The sequence below is a fragment of the Anabrus simplex genome, chromosome 5, assembly GCF_040414725.1.
Source record: "Anabrus simplex isolate iqAnaSimp1 chromosome 5, ASM4041472v1, whole genome shotgun sequence".
In the NCBI taxonomy this organism is placed as follows: Eukaryota; Metazoa; Arthropoda; class Insecta; order Orthoptera; family Tettigoniidae; genus Anabrus; species Anabrus simplex.
Window position 1 is genome coordinate 298,635,985 of NC_090269.1, and position 26,399 is coordinate 298,662,383.

At 36.8% G+C, this 26,399-nt stretch overlaps 1 protein-coding gene across 1 annotated transcript in view; it reads left to right on the forward strand.

Annotated features, from left to right (window-relative positions):
* flr (actin-interacting protein 1 flr) overlaps positions 1–26,399 on the forward strand; it is a 306,602-nt gene that overhangs the window by 153,845 nt on the left and 126,358 nt on the right. Inside the window, exons 9-10 of the mRNA XM_067147455.2 lie at positions 2,003–2,105; positions 8,998–9,212. Of these exons, the coding sequence (XP_067003556.1) occupies positions 2,003–2,105; positions 8,998–9,212 (318 nt within the window). The remainder of the gene's footprint in view (positions 1–2,002; positions 2,106–8,997; positions 9,213–26,399) is intronic.

Sequence of the window (26,399 nt, forward strand, 5' to 3'; positions counted from 1 at the left end):
GCAATGGGGCTTATATGCATGACCTATTCCTGATTTCTCCAGTTATTGCCACTGCTTCTTCCTTTATTCTTGGTCAATTTTCCATGCTTTTATGGTTACGGATGATTTGGGTTACTATATTTTTGTCTCCTTTCTGCTTGTTTTATCTGGATTTCTTTACATTCTGGGTTACTGGGTTATTGAGAAGGATGGTGTTGGGTAGATGGGTTCATCGTTATGCGTTCGCCTCTGTCCATCTTGTAATGAGATAATACATTGTTTCCCTCCCTGTATCCTCCTTCGTTGAATTAATTCCTGGTTATTGCTTTGGGCATCCTACTAGTGCGTGTACTGACCTATGAAACTGTGTAAGGTGTGGAAGAATGTTGAGTAATTCATGTAACTGTATGTGGTAACTAAACTATTCTATAATGGTCTTCGACCTGGTAACTTGGTGTTTGATGTTCTGTTTATGTTTATTTAAATTTAGTTGATTTCACTGAGGTCTAAATTTACTATTACTTACCATTGGATTCCATGACCCATCTTAAATATTCAAGATTATTACCTTGTTCCCTTGTGTTTTATTTTCGATACGTTGTAAGAATTATGGTAGCTTGCTATCTGAGTGTTTGTTCATAATTTTAATTATTTTAAAACTAAATATTTAACTCCTATTTTAATGAATTAATTTAACATTAAATTATTAGTTCTCGACTTTGCTTATTTTTCAATACATTGCAAGAATTTTTGAATCTTGTTATTTGCCATTCATGAAAGTTTTTTTTATTCTTTAGGTAAATATTTTGATTTAACCTTTTATTTTGTCTCTTACTTGGTAGCCTTAGTCACCTTGACCTAGCAATCATGTTAATTTAAGATCCTGGCCTCTTATTTCCTTAATTTTTCTGGGCCCTTCTATGTTTTATATTCATAAGTTACTGTCCCCAAGGTAAGTATCCTTGTGTTTTGATGTTGATTTTATTGTTTCTCTGTATTTGTTTTTGGTGTCCTTGAGCGTTGCACAAAACTTTTAATATTTTTTTTTTCCTTCGACACATCAGCCCAGTTGTTGAGTAATGTATTTCAGTATCATTCATTGAAAACCATACGGTCCTTAATTTCTATACAAATACTAAGAAAAATAGCAATAGGACGATTTGATTCTTTGGACCTCTTAAACCACATTTCATTCCATGTTCCGCACATCAGATCACGTCAGCACCAATTATTTCACTTTCAAAGGTTGAAAACATTGCATCTGTCAAATTCACCTTTTGTAAAAATGACAACGCTTTATAATACTGTAACAAAAGAAGTTGATATATTCACCGAATCGTATAATGAATTCAATAAGAAATTAAAAGCCTGCCTTTACAACTAGTAATTTTTTAATAATTCTTTCTTTCTGGCATTCGTCATATTTTCCACTGTACTCATTTGTGTTTTAAGGTATTTGTTTTGTTTTTTGCTTTGTATTACCATGTGATTTCATAGTGCATTTTTCATTTCCTTTAAGTTGTAAGTGGTATCATATATAATGTCAATATTAATTTTGTTTTATTTAGTTCTTCTTGATTTTTAAGTTAGTCTTTGTTAAATTTTAACTTCATAGATACAGATCGATTATGAATGTTAAGAAGGTACTTAATAGGGTGTAAAATTTGTGTACTTTTAAATAAATAAATAAATAAATAAATAAATAAATAAATAAATAAATAAAATGGTGAATATGATTCCTCCATAACTAAAAAAGAGCATTGTGCTTTAATAAATAAGGCTTTAAAATAATACAAACTACATAGAAAAATTCAACTATTAAAATTAACTCCTCCTCATCTAAATTAACTTCCATAGATGGTACTTACAGTCTAGAAGACTTTTGACCAATCAAAATCCTGACCATTTCACTTTGTATATCTGTTTGATAATATTTAAAAAACTTGTATACTCTTTAAGGAAGTATTTTAAATATTCAAGATCACTAAGGTTTGTGTGATAATCTTGTTTTGATTGTTTCTAGGGGCATAACAAATCTATCACTGTTCTTGCCCTGAGTCCTGACAGAAGTAAAATATACACAGGTTCCCATGATGGCTTCATCACAAGTTGGGATGCAAAAACAGGTAAATCATTATACTCCACTATATTGTTAACCTTTTAAGTGCTGAGTTATCAGTTGACGGTTTGGTACCTCAATGCTAAGTTTTTTTCATTTGTATGTAAAAAAAATTGTAGAAGCCTCAATTTTTAACTTATCAGTGGGGTAATTAGCTTAAAATATTTATAAATGTTGGTTCTTTATAAATCTAAATGCAAATGGAAAATCCTACACTTATGTTCAATATTATTTTGAGAGAAAACAAAATTACACTTATGTGCCCATGTGTGTATTATCTTTATACAAAGTAAAGAGCCAAAAATAATATTATTTCGTAAAATCTGTAGGCACACTAATACATGTAACTTCTTAGCAGTATATAAGTTGAGATTTCAAAATGCTTTCTAAACCTGGAATGTGGTGATAGTTAAATGTTTTCTGCTGGTTGTTTGTGATGCCGATTTGTTCAACTATCTGCACCAACTCCACTGACACAAAAGCTTTTAGAAGATCCATGATTTTCGGGTTGTCATCAAACGCTACTAGGCCCTCAGAGCCTGTCACAGTTACTTGAAAGTCTATTGAAGAAAAGTAATCCGTCCGCCATGAAAATAGTGATAAAATAGCTTTTGTACTCACCGTGTTTTTCTTCTTTTGTTTAGAAGGAGGCTCTGTTTCTCTCTCACATACAATATTTTCGGTACTCTCTCTATCACACTCACTTTCAAAATCGCTTAACAATTCATTAAAATCATCATCTCCATCATAACTTTCCACTGTGGTTAATAACTGAAAGATTCTGTGATCAAAAATAACATCGCTACAAGAGCAAGTAGATTGTTGCTCCGTCATGTTTGTTTACAACACAGATGAACTCCACAGACGTCTACAAAAAGCACTGTAAGTTACTTCCCGAAGCTATAATCTCTGATCAATTAGTTCTACATAATGCCCAAAAGATGGCAGAACATGTCAGGGATCAAATTGGCACTCAAAAGTGAAACTGGAAACTAAAAAAAATTCAAATTCTCGTGCACCGTCTATAGGCGGGCGTAGCAGTGCTGGGCCGTCGGCGTCAGCCTGTCTTATAGGCGGGCGTAGCAGTGCTGGGCCTTCTGCGTCAGCCTGTCTAATAGGCGGGCGTAGCACTAATCAGGTTAAGAATACAGTAAAACCTAAATTCGTTGTGTGTGGCTGAAGAAAAAGTAATTTTTGTTTGTATGTCAAAATAAAACTAAATTTTCACATTATGGATTAATCAAAATGAGACTTGAATTTCTAATGCTTTCGAGCTTGAGCAGCAGCAGTAGTTTTTATCTCACTGCTATACACCAGATTAAGTCCTTATGCATGACAGAAGCATAGTGATATAAATTTCACCTTGGATCATCAAAGTGAAACAATTTATGGAAGAAACAATATCAGCAAAATTTGCTGTTATTTTGTGTTAAGGTACTCCTATTTATTGGAATAGTTCGTTCGTTCGTTCATTCGTAATCTGTTTTCCCTCCATGGTCGGTTTTTCCCTCGGACTCAGCGAGGGATCCCACCTCTACCGCCTCAAGGGCAGTGTCCTGGAGCTTCGGACTCTGAGTCTGGGGATACAACTGGGGGTGATGACCAGTACTTCGCCCAGGCGGCCTCACCTGCTATGTTGAACTGGGCCTTGTGGGGGGATGGGAAGGTTGGAAGGGATAGACAAGTAAGAGGGAAGGAAGCGGCCGTGGCCTTAAGTTAGGTACCATCCCGGCATTTGTCTGGAGGAGAAGTGGGAAACCACGGAAAAACACTTCCAGGATGACTGAGGAGGGAATCAAACCCCCCTCTACTCAGTTGACCTCCCGAGGCTGAGTGGACCACGTTCCAGCCCTCGTACCACTTTTCAAATTTCGTGGCAGAGCCGGGAATCGAACCCTGGTCTCTTGGGGTGGCAGCTAATAACACTGACCACTACACCACAGAGGCGGACTATTGGAATAGTAATCCCTTAAAATGAATTTTAATTCCCCTGGGAGGCTTTTTATTCTGTAGTGAGGTATTCCAAAGGATATTCTCATTACCTACCTTGTAAGCTTAATGAACATGAATAATATAGATAGGGTGGATTCAAACAGTCTGCTATAACTAATACCCAGATAACATTACATACATTACATACATTATCATTATAGACTGTTATGCCTTTCAGCGTTCAGTCTGCAAGCCTCTGTGAATTTACTAAACGTCACCACAATCCTCGATTTGCAACTAGTGCTGTGGCCTCATTTAGTTCTATACCTCTTATCTTCAAATCGTTAGAAACCGAGTCTAACCATCGTCGTCTTGGTCTACCTCTACTTCTCTTACCCTCCATTCCATTATTCTCCTAGGTAACCTATCCTTCTCCATTCGCCTCACATGACCCCACCACCGAAGCCGGTTTATGCGCACAGCTTCATCCATCGAGTTCATTCCTAAATTAGCCTTTATCTCCTCATTCCTAGTATCCTCCTGCCATTGTTCCCACCTGTTTGTACCAGCAATCATTCTTGCTACTTTCATGTCTGTTACATCTAACTTATGAATAAGATATCCTGAGTCCACCCAGCTTTCGCTCCCGTAAAGCAAAGTTGGTCTGAAAACAGACCGATGTAAAGATAGTTTCGTCTGGGAGCTGACTTCCTTCTTACAGAATACCGTTGATCGCAACTGCGAGCTCACTGCATTAGCTTTACGACAACTTGATTAAATCTCACTTACTATATTACCATCCTGGGAGAACACACAACCTAAATACTTGAAATTATTGACCTGTTCTAGCTTTGTATCACCCATCTGACATTCAATTCTGTTGAATTTCTTATCTACTGACATCAATTTAGTCTTCGAGAGGCTAATTTTCATACCATACTCATTGCACCTATTTTCTAGTTCCCAGATATTAGACTGTAGGCTTTCGGCACAATCTGCCATTAGGACCAATCGTCAGCATAGGCCAGACTGCTTACTACATTTCCACCTAATTGAATCCGTCCGTGCCATTTTATACCTTTCACCAGATGATCCATGTAAACTACGAACAGCAAAGGTGAACGATTACAGCCTTGTCTAACCCCTGTAAGTACCCTGAATCAAGAACTCATTCTACCATCAATTCTCACCGAAGCCCAATTGTCAACATAAATGCCTTCGATTGCTTTTAATAATCTACCTTTAATTCCATCGTCCCCCATTATGGCGAACATCTTTTCCCTCGGTACCCTGTAATAAGCTTTCTCTAGATGTACAAAACATAAACACAACTGCCTATTCCTCTTGTAGCATGTTTCAATTACCTGGCGCATACTGAAAATCTGATCCTGACAGCCTCTCTGTGGTCTGAAACCACACTGGTTTTCATCCAGCTTCCTCTCAACGACTGATCGCACCCTACCTTCCAAGATGCCAGTGAATACTTTGCCTGGTATACTAATCAATGAGATACCTTGATAGTTGTTGCAATCTTTCCTGTTCCCTTGCTTATAGATAGGTGCAATTACTGCTTTTGCCCAATCTGAAGGTACCTTACCAACACTCCATGCTAATTTTACTACTCAGTGAAGCCATTTCATCCCTGCCTTCCCACTATACTTCACCATTTCAGGTCTAATTTCATCTATTCCTGCTGGCTTATGACATTGGAGTTTGTTTACCATCCTTTCCACTTCCTCAAGGATAATTTCACCAACATCATTTTCCTCCTCCCCATTTGCTTGGCTGTTCGCAACATCACCAGGATGATTTCCTTTTACATTGAGATGATGTTCAAAATATTCCCTCCACCTCTCCAGTGATTCCTTGGGATCTATTGTGAGTTCACCTGAATTACTCAAAACACTGTTCATTTCCTTTTTCCCTCCATTCCTAAGATTCGTTATTACTGTCCAGAAAGGTTTCCCTGCTGCTTGACCTAGCCTTTCCAAGTTGTTACCAAAATCTTCCCAGGACTTATTTTTGGATTCAACAACTATTTGTTTCGCTCTGTTTCTTTCATCTGCGTACAACTCCCTGTCTGCCTCAGCCCTTGTTTGGAGCCATTTTTGATAAGCCTTCTTTTTACGTTTACAAGCTGCTCTCACTTCATCATTCCACCAAGATGTTCTCCTTTTCCCATCTTTACACGCAGTTGTTCCTAGGCATTCCCTTGCTGTTTCTACTACAGCATCCCTGTATGCCACCCATTCACTTTCTATATCCTGAACCTGCTTACTGTCTACTGTTCGAAACTTCTCACTAATCATATCCATGTACTTCCGTCTAATTTGCTCGTGATGGAGATTTTCTACCCTTATTCGTTTGCAGACAGATTTCACTTTCTCTACCCTAGACCTAGAGATACTTAGTTCACTACAGATCAGATAGTGGTCTGTATCATCGAAAAATCCGCGGAAAACTCGTACATTCCTAACAGATTTTCTGAATGTTAAAAATTGAATAATTGAAAAAGAAGTTCAACCTATTCAATACATAAGAGAAAGAAATGTAGTGATTACATTCTTATTTAATAGTAATTAGAACTGGGACTGGTTTCGACCCTAGTCCAGGTCATCGTCAGCCGTTCAAAACATAAAAAACATGAAAAAGAATGCATACGAAAAAGAAAAAGATTAAGTGAACTCTGGATCGGTATAAGATGAAATATAAATTGATGATGGGGGGTAGAAATTGTGAGTCACTTAAAAGAAAACAGTACGTAATATTATGAATGGTAGTACGGCACATGCAATGATAGGTAAACTCTCACAATGTTTATAAATAGTGGAGAACGGTCAAATGGGTCAGTTTTTAAACACTGTCAGGTACAAAGTCACAACACTATCAAACAACATATGAAGATCCATAAATATATTGAAGTCGCAGACGAATAGATTTATAGAAGCAAACTGACAAAACAGGCAACCTTATTAGAAAAGAAACAGAGATTAAAAACAGTTGGCAAATGGAATGCTTTTTTCGCTGGGCAGCTATCTTATAGATTTGGCTCACACCTTTTGGAATGTCTAGGCCTTCATAGAATCCTTGAACAGAATCTTTTTTAGCTTTGGCCACAATCAGTTTAGCAGTTTTCTTAGTCGCCTTCTATCTCAACTTGAGCTAGAACTCTTCTAGGCTGGCTTTCTACCACTCTTTGAAAGCAACTCTCTTCTCTTTAGTGCCTTTTGGACTACTACTCTGCACCACCACAGCTCCTTATTGATTTTCAGTCTCCCTTTTAATAATAATAATAATGTTATTTGTTTTACATCCCACTAACTACTTTTTAAGGTCTTCGGAGACGCCGAGGTGCCGGAATTTAGTCCCGCAGGAGTTCTTTTACGTGCCAGTAAATCTACCGACACGGGGCTGTCGTATTTGAGCACCTTCAAATACCACCGGACTGAGCCAGGATCGAACCTGCCAAGTTGGGGTTAGAAGGCCAGCGCCTTAACCGTCTGAGCCACTCAGCCCGGCAGTCTCCCTTTTAAAACTCCCAAATGTTGCCTAGCTGTTATTGTGCAGCAACTTTGAAATCTTTCCCATTGGCAATCTGTACTGGTGCCGTCTTCTATATCCTGGGTAATGTAGGCCTTGATGCCATCAATCAAAGGCTGAGATGTTTCAGTCTCTTGTAGCTTGAACCATTTGGTCTTTTGTACACAGGTTTGAAGTATAAACGATGTCTGAGTTTTTCCTCACCAACAAGAAGCCTCTGCTGTGATGCAAGGGGTTCTCTTGGTATGACTTTGCAGCCAACGAACTATTTCATCATGTCACAGCTGCAAGGGACATAGTAAATCTGTGTGCCAACAATTTTGTCATGAGTCTGGTATGTGATACGGTGTTTGTCCCTCTTCCCGAAACATTTCAATCTTTTTGCCAAATTCTGAGGCTCAAATTGCCAACTTTTGCAGCTTTGCTCTTTCTTCTACGAAGTGTGTTCATATGGTTCATCCTCAGAATTATTCTTGCACGCATGAAAAATGTTTAAGTTAGACCCTCAGTTTGGTTCATATAATGGCATTCAAATATAAAAGGACCTTCAGTCCATTCTTTTTCTAAGAAGAAGAAGAAGAAGAAGAATTGAATTGAATTATATTACTAATGCTATGCTAATGTTATTAATTCCCCTTTCTTGGTGGACTTAGAATAGAAGTCGCCCTTTCTTTGTGGATCCTTGCCGTTTTGTCTTCCCTTTGAACCTTTGTGAGAATCTTTTTATTCGTGTCTTGCCTTTACTTTGATTTTGACTGATGATGGTCTGTGGTAAGACTGAAACTAGTTTCAACAAATACATGTAACTTTTTTAAGGTTACAACAAACAGTATTGAATAAGTGGAAACCTTTAGCTTTTGTTTTACACTATATTGCTCTTCAGTACAGATTAATATGAAATTTATTACCTATGAGTAAAACTATGTATTGATTAGGTGGAGAATAAACCAAAGTTTCTAAAAAGTCACACGCATCAATATGGGCCAAATCATGAAATTTATTGTGTGTTCATGAAAGGTTTTCCGTGATGCAAGGATGGGAAAGGGCTAAAATCGGGGAGGTACTGCCTGTGCCCATAATTAAGGTACTGCTCCAGCATTTGCCTGGTGTGAAAATGGAAAACCACAGAAAACCATCTTCAGGGCTGCTGATGGTGGAATTAAAACCCACCGTCTCCTGAATGCAATCTCACAGCTATGCAACCCTAACCACACATCCAACTCCCTCCATTTCTTTCTTTCTTTCTTTCTTTCTTTCTTTCTTTCTTTCTTTCTTTCTTTCTTTCTTTCATCCATATGATTCTTTTTATGCATTCTGAATCAGCAACAGTAACAGCCCTTGTACTCCATTTCACTTCTTCCTCTGTAATACCACTATGTGTAGGATTCACATGAATTTGTAGCTGTAAAATAACTTTTGCTTTTCAGGTGAAAATGACAGAATCCTGGGAGTCGGCCATGGGAACCAAATCAATGGTATGAAGGCTGTGGATAGTTCCTTGTATACATGTGGTATTGATGACAGTGTGAAACAAGTAGATGTAGCCAGCAACAGTTATACTGGATCAGATATGAAACTAGGATCCCAACCACGGGGCATGGATGTTTACAATGACATTATCATCGCTGGTTCTGTGAAGGAGGTAATGTATCTTGTATCCTGTGATGGGAGAAGTACACAAAAATAAGTAATTAGCTGAAATACAGTAACTTCACAGAATGTGAATCTTCAGTTAAATCACTGACATTTTTGTTGCATGGTCCCAGAATGATATCAGTGTTCATAAAGAAGAATACATTATTTAATTTTGTGGGATTTTTTCTTAACATAGAGGCATTAAGTGGTTATCATCTCATGAGGCAAGGCATGATAGCTTGGAATTTTTGATTATTTTTTCCCATTACAGTATTTTTATTTTATTACATCACATATCTTGTTTCATCCATCAAAAAACAAAATAATGGGCAAATAGTTTGTCCTATCACAAGATAAAGTCCAGCATATGACTTAAAAATTAGTTGTTTGCAAAAATGGTCAGTTGCTTTATATTTCTGACTGTAATTGTTCTCCAAAAGATTAAGCTTTTCCTATCCAGGCACACATTCCAGAGCAACTGTTGGCCAAGTGTTGTTTGGCTGTGTTCTTGCCTCTGGTAGATTGACTACAAATATAGTGTACAAACTAATTCACAGTGTGGTTAACTAGTTTTGTTACTAATGACTTAAAAATGACAGCTTACACGTTAACATTGGTTAGAAACAGAAGTCTGTGACATTGCAAACTATCAGCCTGTCAATGACAGGTATATTCTGCTAATTTATTTATATATTTATTATGTGTTGGTATTCTACCATTCATAAAGTTTACATAATTTATCCTCATAGAACAGTATAGTTACTGCACGTCCGTTATTTCCATTTGAAACTACTTATACAATATTGTCAATACCAAATGTTGCTATTGGCATCAGTATTTGTGTCTGATATTATTGGAGTATTGATATTTTTGTGACTTGAGTATTGATAGCATCGAATGTGGTATGACAACATTCCTACGTATCGTTGACTTTATTATTTACACCCTTGGCATGACACCTTGTAAGTGCTGGGGCTCCAAATTGCCAAACTATCAGTGTGATATACAATGTTTTATTAGAATGTAATAATTACTATTTTATTTCAAGAAGTGAATTGCGAGTAAAAATTACATTTGGTAAACAGTAATGTTTACAAGTAAAAAATAAAATATTCATTACAAGTAACTTCATTATTTCTACTCAGTAACTTCCCAACTCTCCTTGTATCCTATTCCTCTGCATCATCATAATTGTCACCATCAACAGTCTCCATTTTCTCTAGTGCAGTGTAAAACTGCCCCCCTCTTGTGCCTGTTGAGGAAGGTCTCTTCTTGCTTCAGTCCTAGTTCTCTCATGTTTTGTCCAACTTCATTTGGCCTACTCCTGGGTCTCTTACTTTTAATCATAGTTTCCAATCATTTTCTTGCTCTTCTATGTGGTTCCAGCTGTTTGACGTTCTTAAACCACCTTAACCTGGCCTTCAACATTGTGTGACTGTTTAACATGGGCCTGTTGTCTTACCTCTTCATCCTGCAACTTGTTCTTTCTTGTTTGACTGTTGTTCATAAATATTTAATCACAGCTTGGAGCTTACTTCAAAGGTTTTATTAGAAAAGGCTAGGGCGTACCCTAGAAGCGACATGCAGCCTTGTCACCTGAAGGCTATGAGAAATGGACAAGCGCTACCACACAATTCTCAACTCATAGGGATAAAGAAGCAAGTTCAAAATATCAGAATTGCCACTTGGAATATTGGAACCCTAACAGGAAAGAGCTATGGGCTCTCTGTGACCCTAGCAAAAAGGTAAATAAACATTGCATGCATTCTGGAGTTCAAGTAGGCAGGTTCAAGATCAAAGGACATAGGGAATGGGTTTAAGCTTGCATATATGGGAAACACTAATAGGAGGAATGGTATTGGGACTTTGCTAGATCAAAATTGAAAAGGACAACTTGTAGAAATGAAGAGAGTGAGTGACAGAATCTTAGTCATCAAACTCATCAGTAATGAAGTTTTGAGCATCATTACTGTGTATGCTCCACAAGCTGGTTGTGATCTGGAAACCAAAGGGGAGTTCTGGACAATGTTTGATGGTGCCCTCCAGAATATTCCATCAAATGAAGACCTGTTGGTAGCTGGAGATCTGAATGGGTACATAGGTCAAGAAAGGCATGGGTTCGAAAGGGTACGTTGAGGGTTTGGATATGCCACAAAAAATGAAGGAGATCAGATTTTTTCAAATAACCCAAGCATATGACCTTGCATTGCTGAATATTTTTTTTCTGGAAAAAGGATGACCACTTGATAACCTGTAAAATGTATCTTAAAAGCTTTCTACCTAAAGTGTAATCAGTTTGGTATGACACTTTTATAGATTAACAAGTTTTTTCTTTTGAGTCTGCCAAACACACAATATCAGTATATAAATTATGACACTATAACGTATCTGGAGGGAAAAAAAAAAACACACACCATTTAATCACAGTTTGGACCTTACTTCAAAGTCATATTTCCAGGAAGTGCTAATGAGGAGAACCTTAAAGAACCCTGTGAAGATCATCAGATAATCAAGGCCTAATACATGCTGTTACTTTCGTGAAAGTTTAAAGGGCTATGAAGAGCATGAAGTCTGGTAAAACTTCAGGACCTGAAGACTTACCCGTTGAGGGATGGAAAAGTCTTGAGGAGGGGATTTAGTGGTTCACTACTCTCTTCAACATATATTTAATAGTGGGAAGATTCCTGAGGAATAGAGGAGTACCATTGTACCAACATATAAAAACAAATGGGATGCTCAGGATTGTAGAAATTACAGTGGGGGGGCGGGGATCGAGCTTCTGAGCCATGCTTTCAAACTCTGGGAGAGAGTCACTGAGGAGAGACTAAGGGAAGAGACCCAATAACATAAAATCGGTTTTGGATATATATATATGCCTGCTAGAACCACAATTGTTTCCATCTTCACCATCAGAATGTTGATGGAAAAACCTATTGTATAGGATGGATCATCTCCATATGGTCTTCATAGATCTTGAGAAGGCCTATGATCAAGTGCCACAAGATCTCCTCTGGTGGGTGCTATAAAAGAAAAGGGTCCCATATCAGTATATCAAATTGATTCAAGATATGTACCTCAGAAGCTAGATAACTGTGAGAAGCTCACACGGAACTGCAGAAGAATATGAAGTTAAGGTGGACCTGCATCAGGGGTCAGCTCTTAGCCCTCTTCGTCATTGTCATGGATGAACTAACAAAACACATTCAGGATGTAGCCCCGTAGAACATGCTGTTTGCAGATGATGTAGTGCTTGTGGGGGAAAGCTTAGACACACTACATCAGAGGCTGAACACTTGGCAGGATGTGTTAGAAAGAAATGGGCTCAAGATAAGCAGGTCTATAATGGAGTATCTCAACCAGAGTGCTGCAAGGAAGCGATGCATAAAGATATTTGAGATTGGTTTTCCCAAACTCTGTGTGTAATCGCTCGCATTCAGATTTGGCTTTCACTCGCATTCGGATTTGGCATTTGCTCGCTCGGCATCGCCTGGCCGATCGCTCCCCAGCCAAAGGAAACGCTCCCTTTCAAACTCTGATACGTACATCTGTACCACAAAAACAGCCTCGTCTGAAACAGTGGTGTACAAGCTAATAGTAGCATCTGAGCATAAAATATAAAATTGTATTTATTTCTTTATTTGTTCAATTAATTGTCTTGAGTTTTAATTGCCATTATTATGTGTTCTAACATCAATATGTAATTTATAACATCAATATATATGCTGGAGCAGTCGTTACAGTGAAACCTGTAAACGCCTGATTTAATAAAGGGGTTGAACACATTGACTAAGTTAGTTGTGAAAAATGTCAAGATTTCTGTTGCTAGTCCTGAAGGAAATTTTGGTATTTCTCTTTTTAAAAGTGTTTGCTACTTGGAAAATGTCACGGTTAAACATAAAGGTTGCATAAGTTTATGGCTTGGTTGTTTCTTTTTGTAACTTAGACCTAGGTCAGTGTTTAAACTTGTATATTATACACTCTATAAAACTTTGGTTACAACCATTATGGAATGCAATACTACATATAGTGTTGAGTTCTCTATTAAACTCTGATTTAGTCATGGGCACATTGAAGGAACGGTGTATTAAACTATTATAGGTGGCTCTTTTATGGCTAGGAGGGTGTACGAAATCTTGCTTAATTGTCGTAGCTGTGTGTGTTAGTTTCCTATTAATTTTGTATTTCAAAGAAAATGGAAGTCTAGTGATTAAATCTAAAAAATTAAGGGCCTTATTGGTTTCAGATTCTATTGTGAACTTGATATCTGTATCAATATTATTGAGGTGTGTTAAGGTAGTAGATGAGTCATTAGTTCATTGGTCCATGATAATGTGTCGTCTACAAACCTGGACCATAGAACTATGTTGTGAACCCATGGGTTCACCGGCATGAGGCATTTTACGCTAACATATACTTAGATTTCTTAGAGTACACGAAGACAAGAAATTTAACAACATAGTCCGATGGTCCAGGTTTGTAGACGGCACGTTTGTTATCACGGACCAACGTATTAATGATGCATCTACTACCTTAACACACCTCAATAATATTGATACATATGTCAAGTTCAGCCTCCGTGGCTCAGACGGCAACGCGTCTGCCTCTCACCGCTGGATACTGTGGTTCAAATCCTGGTCATTCCATGTGAGATTTGTGCTGGACAAAGCGGAGGCGGGACAGGTTTTTTTCCAGGTACTCCGGTTTTCCCTGGCATCTTTCATTCCAGCAACACTCTCCATTCTCATTTCGTAGTATCTATCATTCATTAATATATCACTTTGGGAGTGGCGACCCCATCGTAATAACAGCCTATATATGATTCATTCATTATATCCCTGACCCGGTCACTGACAGGTTGTAGGTTTTCATTTTCATGTCAAGTTCACAATAGAATCTGAAACCAATAAGGCCCTTAATTTTTTAGATTTAACTATCACTAGACTTCCATTTTCTTTTAAATACAAAATTTATAGGAAACCAACACACACAGCTACGACAATTAAGCAAGATTCCGTACACCCTCCTAGCCATAAACGAGCCACCTATAATAGTTTAATACACCGTGCCTTCAATGTACCTGCGTCTAAATCAGAGTTTTATAGAGAACTCAACACTATACGTAGTATTGCATTCCATAATGGTTATATCCAAAGTTTTATAGAACGTATAATATACAAGTTTAAACACCGACCCACGTCTAAGTTACAAACAGAAACAACCAAGCCACAAACTTACGCAACCTTTATGTTTCTTCTTCTTAAGACGCCATCTCCGAGCTGAGGTTGGCGATCCATGTAACTAGCTCTGATCTTGACAGCCTAGAATGGAGTGCCACTTCTGAAGTACAGCAGTGCCATCTTCGAAGATCTTTCAGCCATGAATTTCTTCTTCTCCCAACAGTTCTCTTCCCCTGTATCTTTCCTTCGATAATAAGCTGCAATAACTGATACCTCTCACCTCTCATGATATGTCCCAGTAGGTATTGTGTTTTCCTCTGTTTTATGGTGAGCAGTAGTTCTTTTTGCTTTTTCATCCGATGAAGGACCTCGGCATTTGAGATTTTCATTACCCAGGATATCCGCAAGAGACGGCGATACAGGAACATTTCGAAGGCATCAATACCTTTTTCTATGATTGGATTCAGAGTCAAGCTTTCACATCCATATAGGAGAACAGAAAATATATAGCAGCGGATCATACGAATTCGTAGTTGGAGACTGAGGTTTGACCTCGTAAAGAATTTCTTCATGGTAATGAATTGTTTCCTTTATGTTTAACCCTGACATTTTCAGAGTAACAAACATTTTTAAAAAGAGAGATACCAAAATTTCCTTCAAGACTAACAACAGAAAGCTTGACATTTTTCATAACCCTAACTTAGTCAATGTGTCCAACCCCTTTGATAAATCAGGCGTTTACAAGTTTCACTGTAACGACTGCTCCAGCATATACATTGGGCAAACAGGGAGATCTTTCAAAATTAGATACAATCAATATATATGTTGTAATACCAATATTTATTTTTTGTGAAGTGTTTTGTCACTACCCAGATGATTGACAGTTTTCTTTCATTCAATTGTTATTGCTTTCCATGTATTTTCTATTAATACCATCTCATGGATACAGCAGAAAGTATACTTTTATCAGAAAAATTATTTACATACTCTGATTGGACTGAAACTGTATTAAGATAATTTTGTGTACAAATACTGTATTAAAGTTCTATTCAGTGTAGTATCCATCTTGATGAAATACATTTACTCCGAAATGGAAATGCAATTTGAACATGATGTTGAAAAAGTAAATATTTATTTACAATTCGCTTTACATCGCACTGACCCAGATGTATTTTATGGAGATGATGAAATAGGAACGGGCTAGGAGTGGGAAAGAAGCGGCCATGGCCTTAATTAAGGTGTAGCCTCAGCATTTGCCTAGTGTGAAAATGGGAAACCACGGAAAACCATCTTAAGGGCTGCCGACAGTGGGGTTCAAACCCACTATCTCCCGAATGCAAGCTCACAGTTGCACACCCCCAACGGCATGGCCAGTTCGTTCAATAAAGTAAATACAATTTTAGGAAATATACATCCTCAAAAAATTTATTTAATGCATGAAATGAATTTAACTCATGATAAAAAAACCCTATTTGTCATTTTACACTATTTCCTAGAAAATATTCTTTGCAACTATTATTGTTTCAGAATTGAAAACAAGGCTAATTTCTTTATCCTTAGTTAAGAGTTAGTTATGAAATAATTGAATGAGTGGAAGTAGTATTTTTTGTGTGGAAAATCCCCTACAGTGGTAATTGAAAACTCCTGGAAAAAGTGTTTAATTTATTTAAATACAGTGTATAATAGTGACTTTAAATTTGAGAGGGCCTACTACTCCTGCAAAAGCATCTACTCATCAAAGTATCTCTCCAAGAACCTCAAACTCAGCCACTATAATAAAGTAGTAAAACCAGCTGTTCTCTATGCCTCTCGTGATGACCAGGAAAGGCTCTCTTAGGAAACTAGAACTCAAGGCTAGGAAGATCCCGAGGAGAATACTAGAGAATTCAGCATAACGATGAGCTATACAAACATCTGGAAGACATCGTCACATGTGTAATAAAAAGGCGCCTGGTCTTCTATGTGCACCTGACCTGCATGAATCCCTGCAACCTTACCAACAGAATCTTCACTGTGGCAGGTAGAGGGAAGACATCCGGGAACAAGTGGATCTCTTCCGTCAGGTTGGACCTGGAACAACTAGGGATCCCACGATTCCATACATGATCGCCCACAGTTTCGGCAAGCCATCTAGCAGGGAATTTTTCCAACGTTACTTGCTAGTAGGTAGAATACAGGGACCAGCAGGCTTACGTGCACGGAGGAAAGAAAACTGGCTCATTACCAGAAAATAAAGAGGAGAAACAGAAGGCCCAAGTTACGAGAAGGTACAAGCCCCGTGGTCTTTAGTAGACCTGAACAAAAAAGAAAGAAAGAAAAGGATTGACTTTAAATATTAAAATATTTACAATAAATAACCCAATAGACAGGAAAACTATTATATAATATGTAGTCTGATACTTATTTTTATTAAAAAAATAACTTGCGTTATTTTATGACTGAAAAGTTTAATTCTTCCAATTGCTTATTCTAGATCTGTTGGCGTACGTTCCCCGTGTTTGTGATTTTCTGTTTTCCCGTATAAGTAACTATGCAAAAATAATATGCTGTTGATATTTTTCTGGAGAAATACAGTTATACGTATCAGAGTTTTCCTTTGACCGGGCTTTCTGAATTAAGTTTGTAAACTGTGGTCTATTGAACATATTAAATGGTCGTACATCCGCAAGCGTCTCAAAAAATTTTCTTTCATCGCAGGCGTTACATGAATCTTTATTTGTACTAGAACACAATTGAACTTACACGTGCCTTGCAGGAACCGAGGGCCTAGTTATCTTCTTAAGAGTGTAATTATTTTACATGAGAAGCACTGTACCTCTCTGAATTTAGTCTAAGCAGAGCTTGAATCTGATTTCCGTTTATTTCTTACTACTATAAACTCTCCTGATTTAATTTTATTTCCAGCTCCTAATTTTGACATTTTGTTTTGCATCAGCCGAAACAGTGTCCAAGCTTTTACTTGAGGTTGACAGTGTTGTACCATCATTGACGTTCATCTTGATGCTTAAAATTATTACAGGCTTACTGGTTAGAGCCACACTTTACGTACTAGTACATAAGGAGCACTGAACGAACACCAATCGCTCTCCTATGACATGAGCGCTCTGCTATGTCCTGAACGCTCGTTAGCTACCTTACTTTGTGATTCATCGGAAACGTTCAGTAACTCTCGTGATAATCATGATCCACCTTCTCCGTGCATTCCTGGAGGCAGTACGATATGTTGAGCTCGCTCTGTTGCAGCTCACTAATCTTCACTGTCATTTCTCTATGAGTGATCTTGATGGTCAGAATGGTTTAAAAATTGAGAATGAGGAGGTGGCAAAAACCAAATACCTTCAAAGTACTTCAGTGGTACAGGATAATACAGACATCGACAGAGATATTTCCATTGCAAGAAATGAGCTTCATTTCCCGTATCAAATCTTATTTACATTAAATCAGTAAAAGTAAATGTCCACCTATTTCATACTATAAATTTGTTTTTAATTATTTGTAGAAAATGTTTCATGCCTTAGGGACATCTTCAGCTACATAACATTGCTTAGGTGAAATATAGAATTTTCTTCTTCTTCTCAAAAAACATCTTAAAATAGTACCTTTGTTATGCTTAAAACCAAACTAACTTAAAAAGATAAAAATAATTAAAATAGATAGGGAGGGTTGAGTGGGACAGTGAATTGGGAAGGTAGAATGGATCTACTTACGTTCTAACCTAATTTAAAACAATTTCCTTTTCACTTAAGTAGATGTTAAGAATAGTTAGTATACAGCACTTTTGCTCATATGTTATGTGTAGGTTTTCCTTAGTTGTTGATTTATAAAAAAAAGGACTTTTCATGTCGATGTTACGTCTTAATTGAAAACTGTTCTCTTCAGCTGCTCTTCTTTTCCGAAATGAGTTGTCGTTCGATTTAATTTGGTGAAAATGGGTCTCTTGAACTTTAACTTTTGTTTATCAAGGTATCCTCTGAAACTGATTGCTGTCTTATTGACGTTATGAACTAGCTTCTCTAGTGTTGTTGTATTGTCAATCTACTGTATCCATGGAGGGGTCTAGCAGTAACTGATGCGGCTTAACGTCTGAAAGCCGCGTCAGTTCCCGCTAGACCCCAAGACAGCAATCAGCTTCAGAGGATCCCTTAATAAACAAAAATTCAAGAGGGCCATTTTCACCAAATTAAATCAAACGAAAATACGCACTCACAGTAATAATTATTAAATTAATGTTGTAATGGTCCACCTTTTTAATACTATAATATGCAATATTTTTAATTACATTATTAAATTAGGGACTAGTTTCGGCCTTGGCTAACCATCTTCAGCCTTTATGTAATACATCTAATAACTAAACAAATGTACATACACACACACAATTGACATAAAAAACAAATGTGCAAACATACAATTGGCATTAAAATCAGGGATGAACTATGTGTAAAATTTAAAAAATAAATTAGGCCCTAAATTCTTAGCATCTGGAGTGTGCTCATCATCCAAACTCTTTCTTGCATTAATATTCATGGAATTGTTAGTTTCATCACTGCTAATCATTACAATTTCAATTGCAAAACGGGAACTGGTAAATGTTGATTCTGTTGTCAGATCATCTATCACCAAATGTACTTGAGTGGTATTAGTGGTATGCACGCCACTGTAAATAACTACCAGCTGATGCAGAACTGCTAGATGGTGTTTCCACATCAACCAATATCAACCATTGTAAATAAAATGAAATGTTTCCGTAGTGCTGAAATGCTGTTGGACATTGTCGGGACAGCACATGAAGATATGGTTAAAACTGACATATTCTTAATTTGTGGCTGGTGTAAGTTCACAATTCATTGTAGTGTCCATGAAGTTAACCTGAATAAATGATGGATAAAATTAACCCGATGACTGCTACGCCCGCCTATAGACAGGCTGACGCGGCGGGTCCACCAGTGTTACGCCTGTCTATAGACGGTGCGCGAGAATTTTAATTTATTGAGTTTCCCGGTTCACTTTTGAGTGCGGATTTGATCTCTGACATTTTCTGCCATCTGTTGGGCATTATGTAGAACTAACTGACAGAGATTATAGCTTCGGGAAGTAACTTACGGAGCTTTTTGTAGACATCTGTAGAGTTCATCTGTGATGTAAACAAACATGGCGGAACAACATTTTAGTTGCTCTTGCAGCGATGTTATTTCGGATGATGAAGATGATCATTTGAAGGAATTGTTAAGCAATTTTGAAAGTGAGAGTGATAGAGTGCCAAAAATATTGTATGTGAGAGAGAAACAGAGCCGCCTCCTAAACGAAAGAAGAAACACACGGTGAGTACAAAAACTATTTTATCACTAATTTCGTGGTGGATGGATTACTTTTCTTTACCAGAGTTTCAGGTCACTGTGACAGGGTATGAGGGCCAAGTAGTGTTTGATGACAACCCGAAAATCATTGATTTTTTTAGAAACTCTCGTGCCAGTGGAGTAGGTGCAGATAGTTGAACAAATCGGCATCACAAACAACCAGTAGAAAACATTTAATTATCACCACATTCCATGTTTGGAAAGTATATTAAAATATCAACTTATATACTTCTAAGAAGTTACATATATTAGTTGCCTACAGATTTTAGGAAATATCATTATTTTTGGCTCTTTACTTTGTATAAAGATAATGCACGCATGGGCACATAAGTGTAATTTTGTTTTCTCTCAAAATAATATTGAACATAAGTGTAGGATTTTCCATTTGCATTTAGATTTATAAACAACCAACATTTATAAACATTTTAAGCTAATCACCCAACTGATAAATTAAAAATTGAGGCTTCTACAAAACCATTTTACATACGAATGAAAAAACTCAGCACTGAGGTACCAAACATTCAACCGGTAACTCAGCACTTAAAAGGTTAATGAACTGAAGGAGAGAGCGTGTTAGTCGAATGACATAGGTCATACGATACTTACCCCTCAATATGGCATGCCTATTGTTGTGTGCCTGATACTAACGGTTGTGAGATTCAAAGGAAAAGGAAGGGGCGGGGCAAGGAGCGAGGGGGTGGGGCAAGGGGAGTGGGGGAAATTAAGGATGGGCCGCACATGCCGCAACGAGAGGTAAGTCTCATATAACCTATGCCATTTGACTAACACACACTCTCCTTCAGTTCATTAATTTTATCTATCATTTATTAGGTTAACTTCATGGACACCACAGTAAATTGCGAATTTATACCAGCCACAAATTAAGAATGTGTCGGTTTTAACCATATCTTCATGTGCCACCATGACAATGTCCAACAGCATTTCAGCACTACGGGCGCATTTCATTTTATTTACGTTGGTTGATGTGGAATCACCGTCTAGCAGTTCTGCGTCAGCTGGTGGTTATTTACAGTAATGCTAGCGCCTTTCATACCGCTAATACCACTCAGGTAGATTTGGTGATTGATGATCTGACAATAGAATCAACATTTCCCAGTTCCTGTTTTGGAATTACGAATTGTAATGATTAGCAGTGATGGAACTAACAATTCCATGAACATTAATGCAAGAAAGAGTTTGGATGATGAGCATACTCCAGATGCTACGAATTTAGAGCCTAATTTATTTTTCAAATTTTACACAAAGTTCATCGCAGATTTTTAATGCCAATTGTATGTTTGTAAATTTGTTTTTATGTCAATTGTGTTTTTGTATATTTGTTTAATTATTAGATATATTACATTAAGGCTGATGATCGCCAGCCAAGGCTGAAACTAGTCCCTAATTTAGTAATGTAATTCAAAATATTGCATATTATAGTATTGAAAAGGTGGACCACTATGACATCAATTTAATAATTATTACTGTGTTCGCAATTCAATACGGATCAAAACCATTAAGTTTATATCCTATGAATACTCGCTTAGGAAAAGAAGAGCAGCTGAAGAAAACAGTTTTTAAAGACATAACATCAACATGAAAAACTCCTTTTCAAAGACTTTCTTAAAAATTAACAATTAATGAAAATATACCCATCACGTATGAACAGAAATATTGTATATTAACAATTTTTTTACATCTATTTAAGTGAATTGGAAATTGTTTTAAATTAGGTTACAACATAAGTAGATCCATTTTTCCCTTCCCAATTCACTGCCCCACTAAACCCTCCCCACCTATTTTCATTATTTTTATCTTTTTAAATTAGTTTTGTTTTAGTTGACGTAAGAAATTTCATTTTTTGTCCTATTGAACTGAGATTACAATGAATAAACATTTTAATGTCCACCTATTCAACACAATAATAATGTTGTTTATAGATGTAATTACAACATTCTAATTATATTCAGAACTAGTTATGATGCATTTTTGCGTCATCCTGTGCTGTACAGAAAAATTGGAAAATAGGCAAATTATATAAAATTCATGAAAAATTAAATTGTATGTGATATAAAAACCCTATGAAATCTACATTAAAACAGTGACACATAATAAAACCTTATTGAACAAGTTAAAGACTTGAGAGTCAAAAATATACTGAATGTTGAATAACAGTTCTCAAGTTGATTCATGTCCCTGTGGACATATAGTAGTAAGTTCAATAAATTTAGTGAGCGATTCACAATAATAAAATAGCTTGTGTTTTAAAACATTTTTACACCTTAATTCAACTACGGTTCATAAACTGTGGAGCCAACTTGAAATAAACGTGAATATAAACAGCTGAATAAAATTTGTGTATGGCAGAATTCTTCTATATCTAAGGCCTATGTGGTGGAAACATATAAATAAATCCTTAAGATGTAAACAGGAACTATGTTTCTCAGTTCATATGTGGAACCTGTGAAAAATAAAATCACCAATAACTCGAAGCGGAAAGTTTTAAGACTCTACTCAATAATATAAGTGTGTGCAAGACTCGCCCCATACGGCCGTAGGCTGATCGTAATGTAAATAACCTGCAGTAAGCAATGAACAGCTCGAGTCAGGTATGCATATCTGGACGGAACAAGGGAGGGGCGATAGCGGTAGGCAGAAGTAGGGCATGTGGAGCGGTCTTGTGGAGGGAATCTGCTGGGTGTGGACTACGAAACGAATATTGAGAAAACTTGTTACGCATAATACTTGAAATTAAACTCTTGTTTGGAATTCAAACATTTTTGAGAAATGCTATAAGGAAATCAAAGAGATCTTTCATTTAGATTAAGATTTGAATTGAAATACGGGTCTAGATGGCTATAACAATTCAGTAGCATCCAGCAACGGTCCTTAATAAAAGTCTCTAGTATCTGAATGTCTTGTTCCAAGCTTGTGAAATTATGTTTTAATTCATGGACATGTTGGCCTACCGCAGCGAATCTATTATATCTTGCAGCATTAACATGTTCAGCATGTCTTATCTTGAAGTTGCGCCCAGTTTGCCCGAGATAGGCACAGTCACAGTCATTGCACTGAAATCTATATACTCCTGATCTGAGATAACGATTGGATTTATTTATGGAGGTTGAATTATGTAACACCTCAATACTCCTATTATCAGTGCGAAAGGATATCTTTACTTTATTCTTATTAAATATATTAGTGACTTTATAAATGTTGTCATTAAATGTGAAGGTTGAATAAGAATTATGACTAGGTTTATCTCTCTTTAGCGTGGTTTGCGGATGATGTCTAATCTTATTGATATACTTTCGATGAAAGATCCTTTATAGCCATTAGCATAAGCTATAGAGCAGATGGTGTTCAACTCCTTGTTCAAATCAGCTTTAGACATTGGGATCCTAAAAGCACGATCTACTAGACTGGATGTAGCTCTTTTTTGGGCTTGTGGATGTACTGAATCCTGTCTTATGGTAACATTAGTCTGTAAGGGCTTTCTAAAAATGTTAAATGTAAAGGCTGAAGGTTGTCTATTAATAGTTCAATCTGAAAAATTAATTGAGCCATTCTTTTCTGATTACAATGTGAACTTAATATGTGGGTCTATACTATTGAGTTTTTCTAAGGTAGCATCGCATCTGTTATCCGCTTATCCAGAACTACGAACGTATCTTCTACGTATCTAGACCAGTAATGTATGCTACTAAACTTGTTTCCGCTATCTATTTCAGAATCCTGCAAAAAATCCAAATAAATTTCAGCTAGAATCCCCGAGGCAGGAGACCCCATTGCTAACCCATTTTGTTTATAAATTACACTGTCAAAGACAAAGTAATTATTATTGTTACGGGATTACCCGTGGAATGCAGAGGTGAAAGAAGGTGCGGGCTGGAATGGGTCTAGCTACAAAGCTGAGATATTAATTAAAATTTCAATAAAGGTTATATTTTCACAAATAGAAAAAAACAAATTTCACATAGAATTTCAACAAATAACAACAACTCAACCACTATCCACTAATCAGGTACAAGGTATAATTTTACAAACGAAAGCCCAAGTTTCGGGGTCTTTACAAATTCTGGGCTTCGAGCCCCAATTACACAATCCTTGAGCTACTAGCCCAAGTTTACCAAGGTACACTCATTTTTTCAAAGGGCAGAAAACCCCTTCATTCAAGGAACACTTGCTCCCAACTTTTAACCTCAAGCCTCCCAGAGGCACTATTCAAACACAAGAAAGAGCTGACCCGCTCTCAATTTTTCAAGCCTATTAAAGGCAATACCAGACTATTACACTAAATTGCCATCAAGGCACCGCTTACATCAAATGAAAGGGGGGTATCTCATACCCAGCCTACTGGGCCTCAGTGAAAAAGAACAGATTAAGTAACTGGCCCAAAATACCAAGATGAATGGAAGCGTTGCTTGCACTCCTACATGAAATCTTTTAAAACCTAAGAGGCACTAGGCCGAAGAAACAGGGGCTAATCCCAAAGTATGGAGGTGACTCGTATGAGAAAACTTTAAGACATTACAGAAGGGAAGAAACAGTTGCAAAATGTAGTCACCCCAAACCAAAAATGAAGGGGAGTTCAAGAGGGTAAAGCACTCTCTATCCCCGTTTTACAGTTAGATATGTGAAGTTTTACAAAAGCGATGGCAAATTACATGTTTCAAGATAGGTTACATAGTAAAGGTTTCGGATCTTCCCCACGGTTTAAACTGCTGAGCTAGCAAAAAATAAAGATGTTAAGTGGCCATTACCTTGTAGAAGAGCTGCTGCCGGATGAAAGAGGCACTTCCTGCCTCCTGCTACACTTCCATACACTAGGCTAGATGTTGTTCAGGTGGCGAGGAGCCGTGAAAATCAGCAGTTTTTATACACTCGGGGAAGATTAGAGACCTTTCATGAATAATTAAGACACACCCACTCAACTTTATTGGCTGGCTAATGTTACACATCAAAATTGAAGAAGGAGGACACTATTGGTAAAAAATTAATTACAGAAATTCTGGATTGGCTTTCAAAACTGGCGGAAAGAAAAGATTTATATTGCCATCCCACAAATGAAAGAACGAAATATAGTTATAGGAAAACTTAGGAGTACAAAATATCTTCAAGAAAAGTTCCTTCACTTCGCACCAGGGTGCATGATCATAGTTTTTTAGTAGAGACATCTATAAGAGAATGTCCACACTTCTTGATTAATGGAAAACAAAACAAGTTGAACTCCACACAGTATTGCCAACTTTATTATCACAAAATTTATGGTAGTGCCATCTTCTGAGAAAACTTATAAGTTGATACAGTTGTTAAAGATCAGAGTATCTCCTGTAGAGGAGTACTTAATGGCGGAAAATTCAAATGTGCGGAGTATAGGTGTACCAGCCGGTACAATTATTTATTGGCAACTTTAGTATGTCCATAAAGTCTTGTATTTCCAATTTGCTTAGGTGACTGAGTTTTCAAATTCTTATTGATGATTGGTAGTAGCTTACTGGCATTTATGCTTGGAAACATGTTAGCAGTATCAAACTAATGTATTGTATGATAGGGCTGTAATTTAAAATCCCTCAATTTATTAACCAGTTCTATAGTATTCCTGAATGATTTATTAGCCATGAATCTATAATGTTGTTTAAGGAATTTGTGTATAAACTGTGCCACTTTATAAATAGGATTGTCTATAATTTATTATTCCTCAAATAATGCCTATAAATTGATTAATTTTATTCTTTATATTTTCATCCACCCTTATCTTACTCACTATTATAAATTATAACATATTCTTATACAGTTTCCCCTCATCAACAAATAAAACCTCATTAACTTCAAGTTCCATAAACTGAAAATGATAAATAATCTCTTCTCAATTTTTGATCCTACATCTAGTATTATAAATTTATCTCTCAATTGATTAAGAACATTCCTTGGACTTTTAATATTACCCTTCATTTACTGATTAATTCCCTCACGTCCCACGGTTACTTGGTTTTCAATTACAAATACCCTTCATAGTGAATTTAGAACTTTAATTGGACCAACTAGTCATAATGGGAGAACCTTCATCTTTATTTCATTATTCTCACTTATTTTATTTAATAATTTTCTAGGGTTATTTCCTTATATTTTCACAAGTTCTAGCCATTTAGTATTGACATTCGCATTAGCACTGCCTTTATGATTATCCTTCATATTATATGGATGAATCAATCATACAACCCATATATTTGCCCATATAATCCCTCAGGGAACTCCCCCAGTTCTTATACCCTTTATAGTTTGTTTTGAAACCATTAGAAACATCATTCGCCCAGGAACATTAGCCATTTGTCTAGCTGCTATGATAATTCCCTTTTATTTCTAGGTTTAGCTTTAATTACTCTAACTATAATTGGAAGTGCTTTAACTGTTGGAATTCCCAGGTTCATATTAATTAATTTATACTTCTCTTGTTCCGTAAAGAGAAAAAATGTATGTATGTATGTATGTATGTATGTATGTATGTATTACATCTCCTAAACCACTGGAACGATTTACACCAAGCTTGGTACACTTATGACTTAGTATCAGGAGACAAACCGCGTGCGGGTAAGACACCCAAAGTACCCTTAGGGGCGGGGGGCGAGGGGGGTCACATATAAAAATATACGAAAGTGGTGT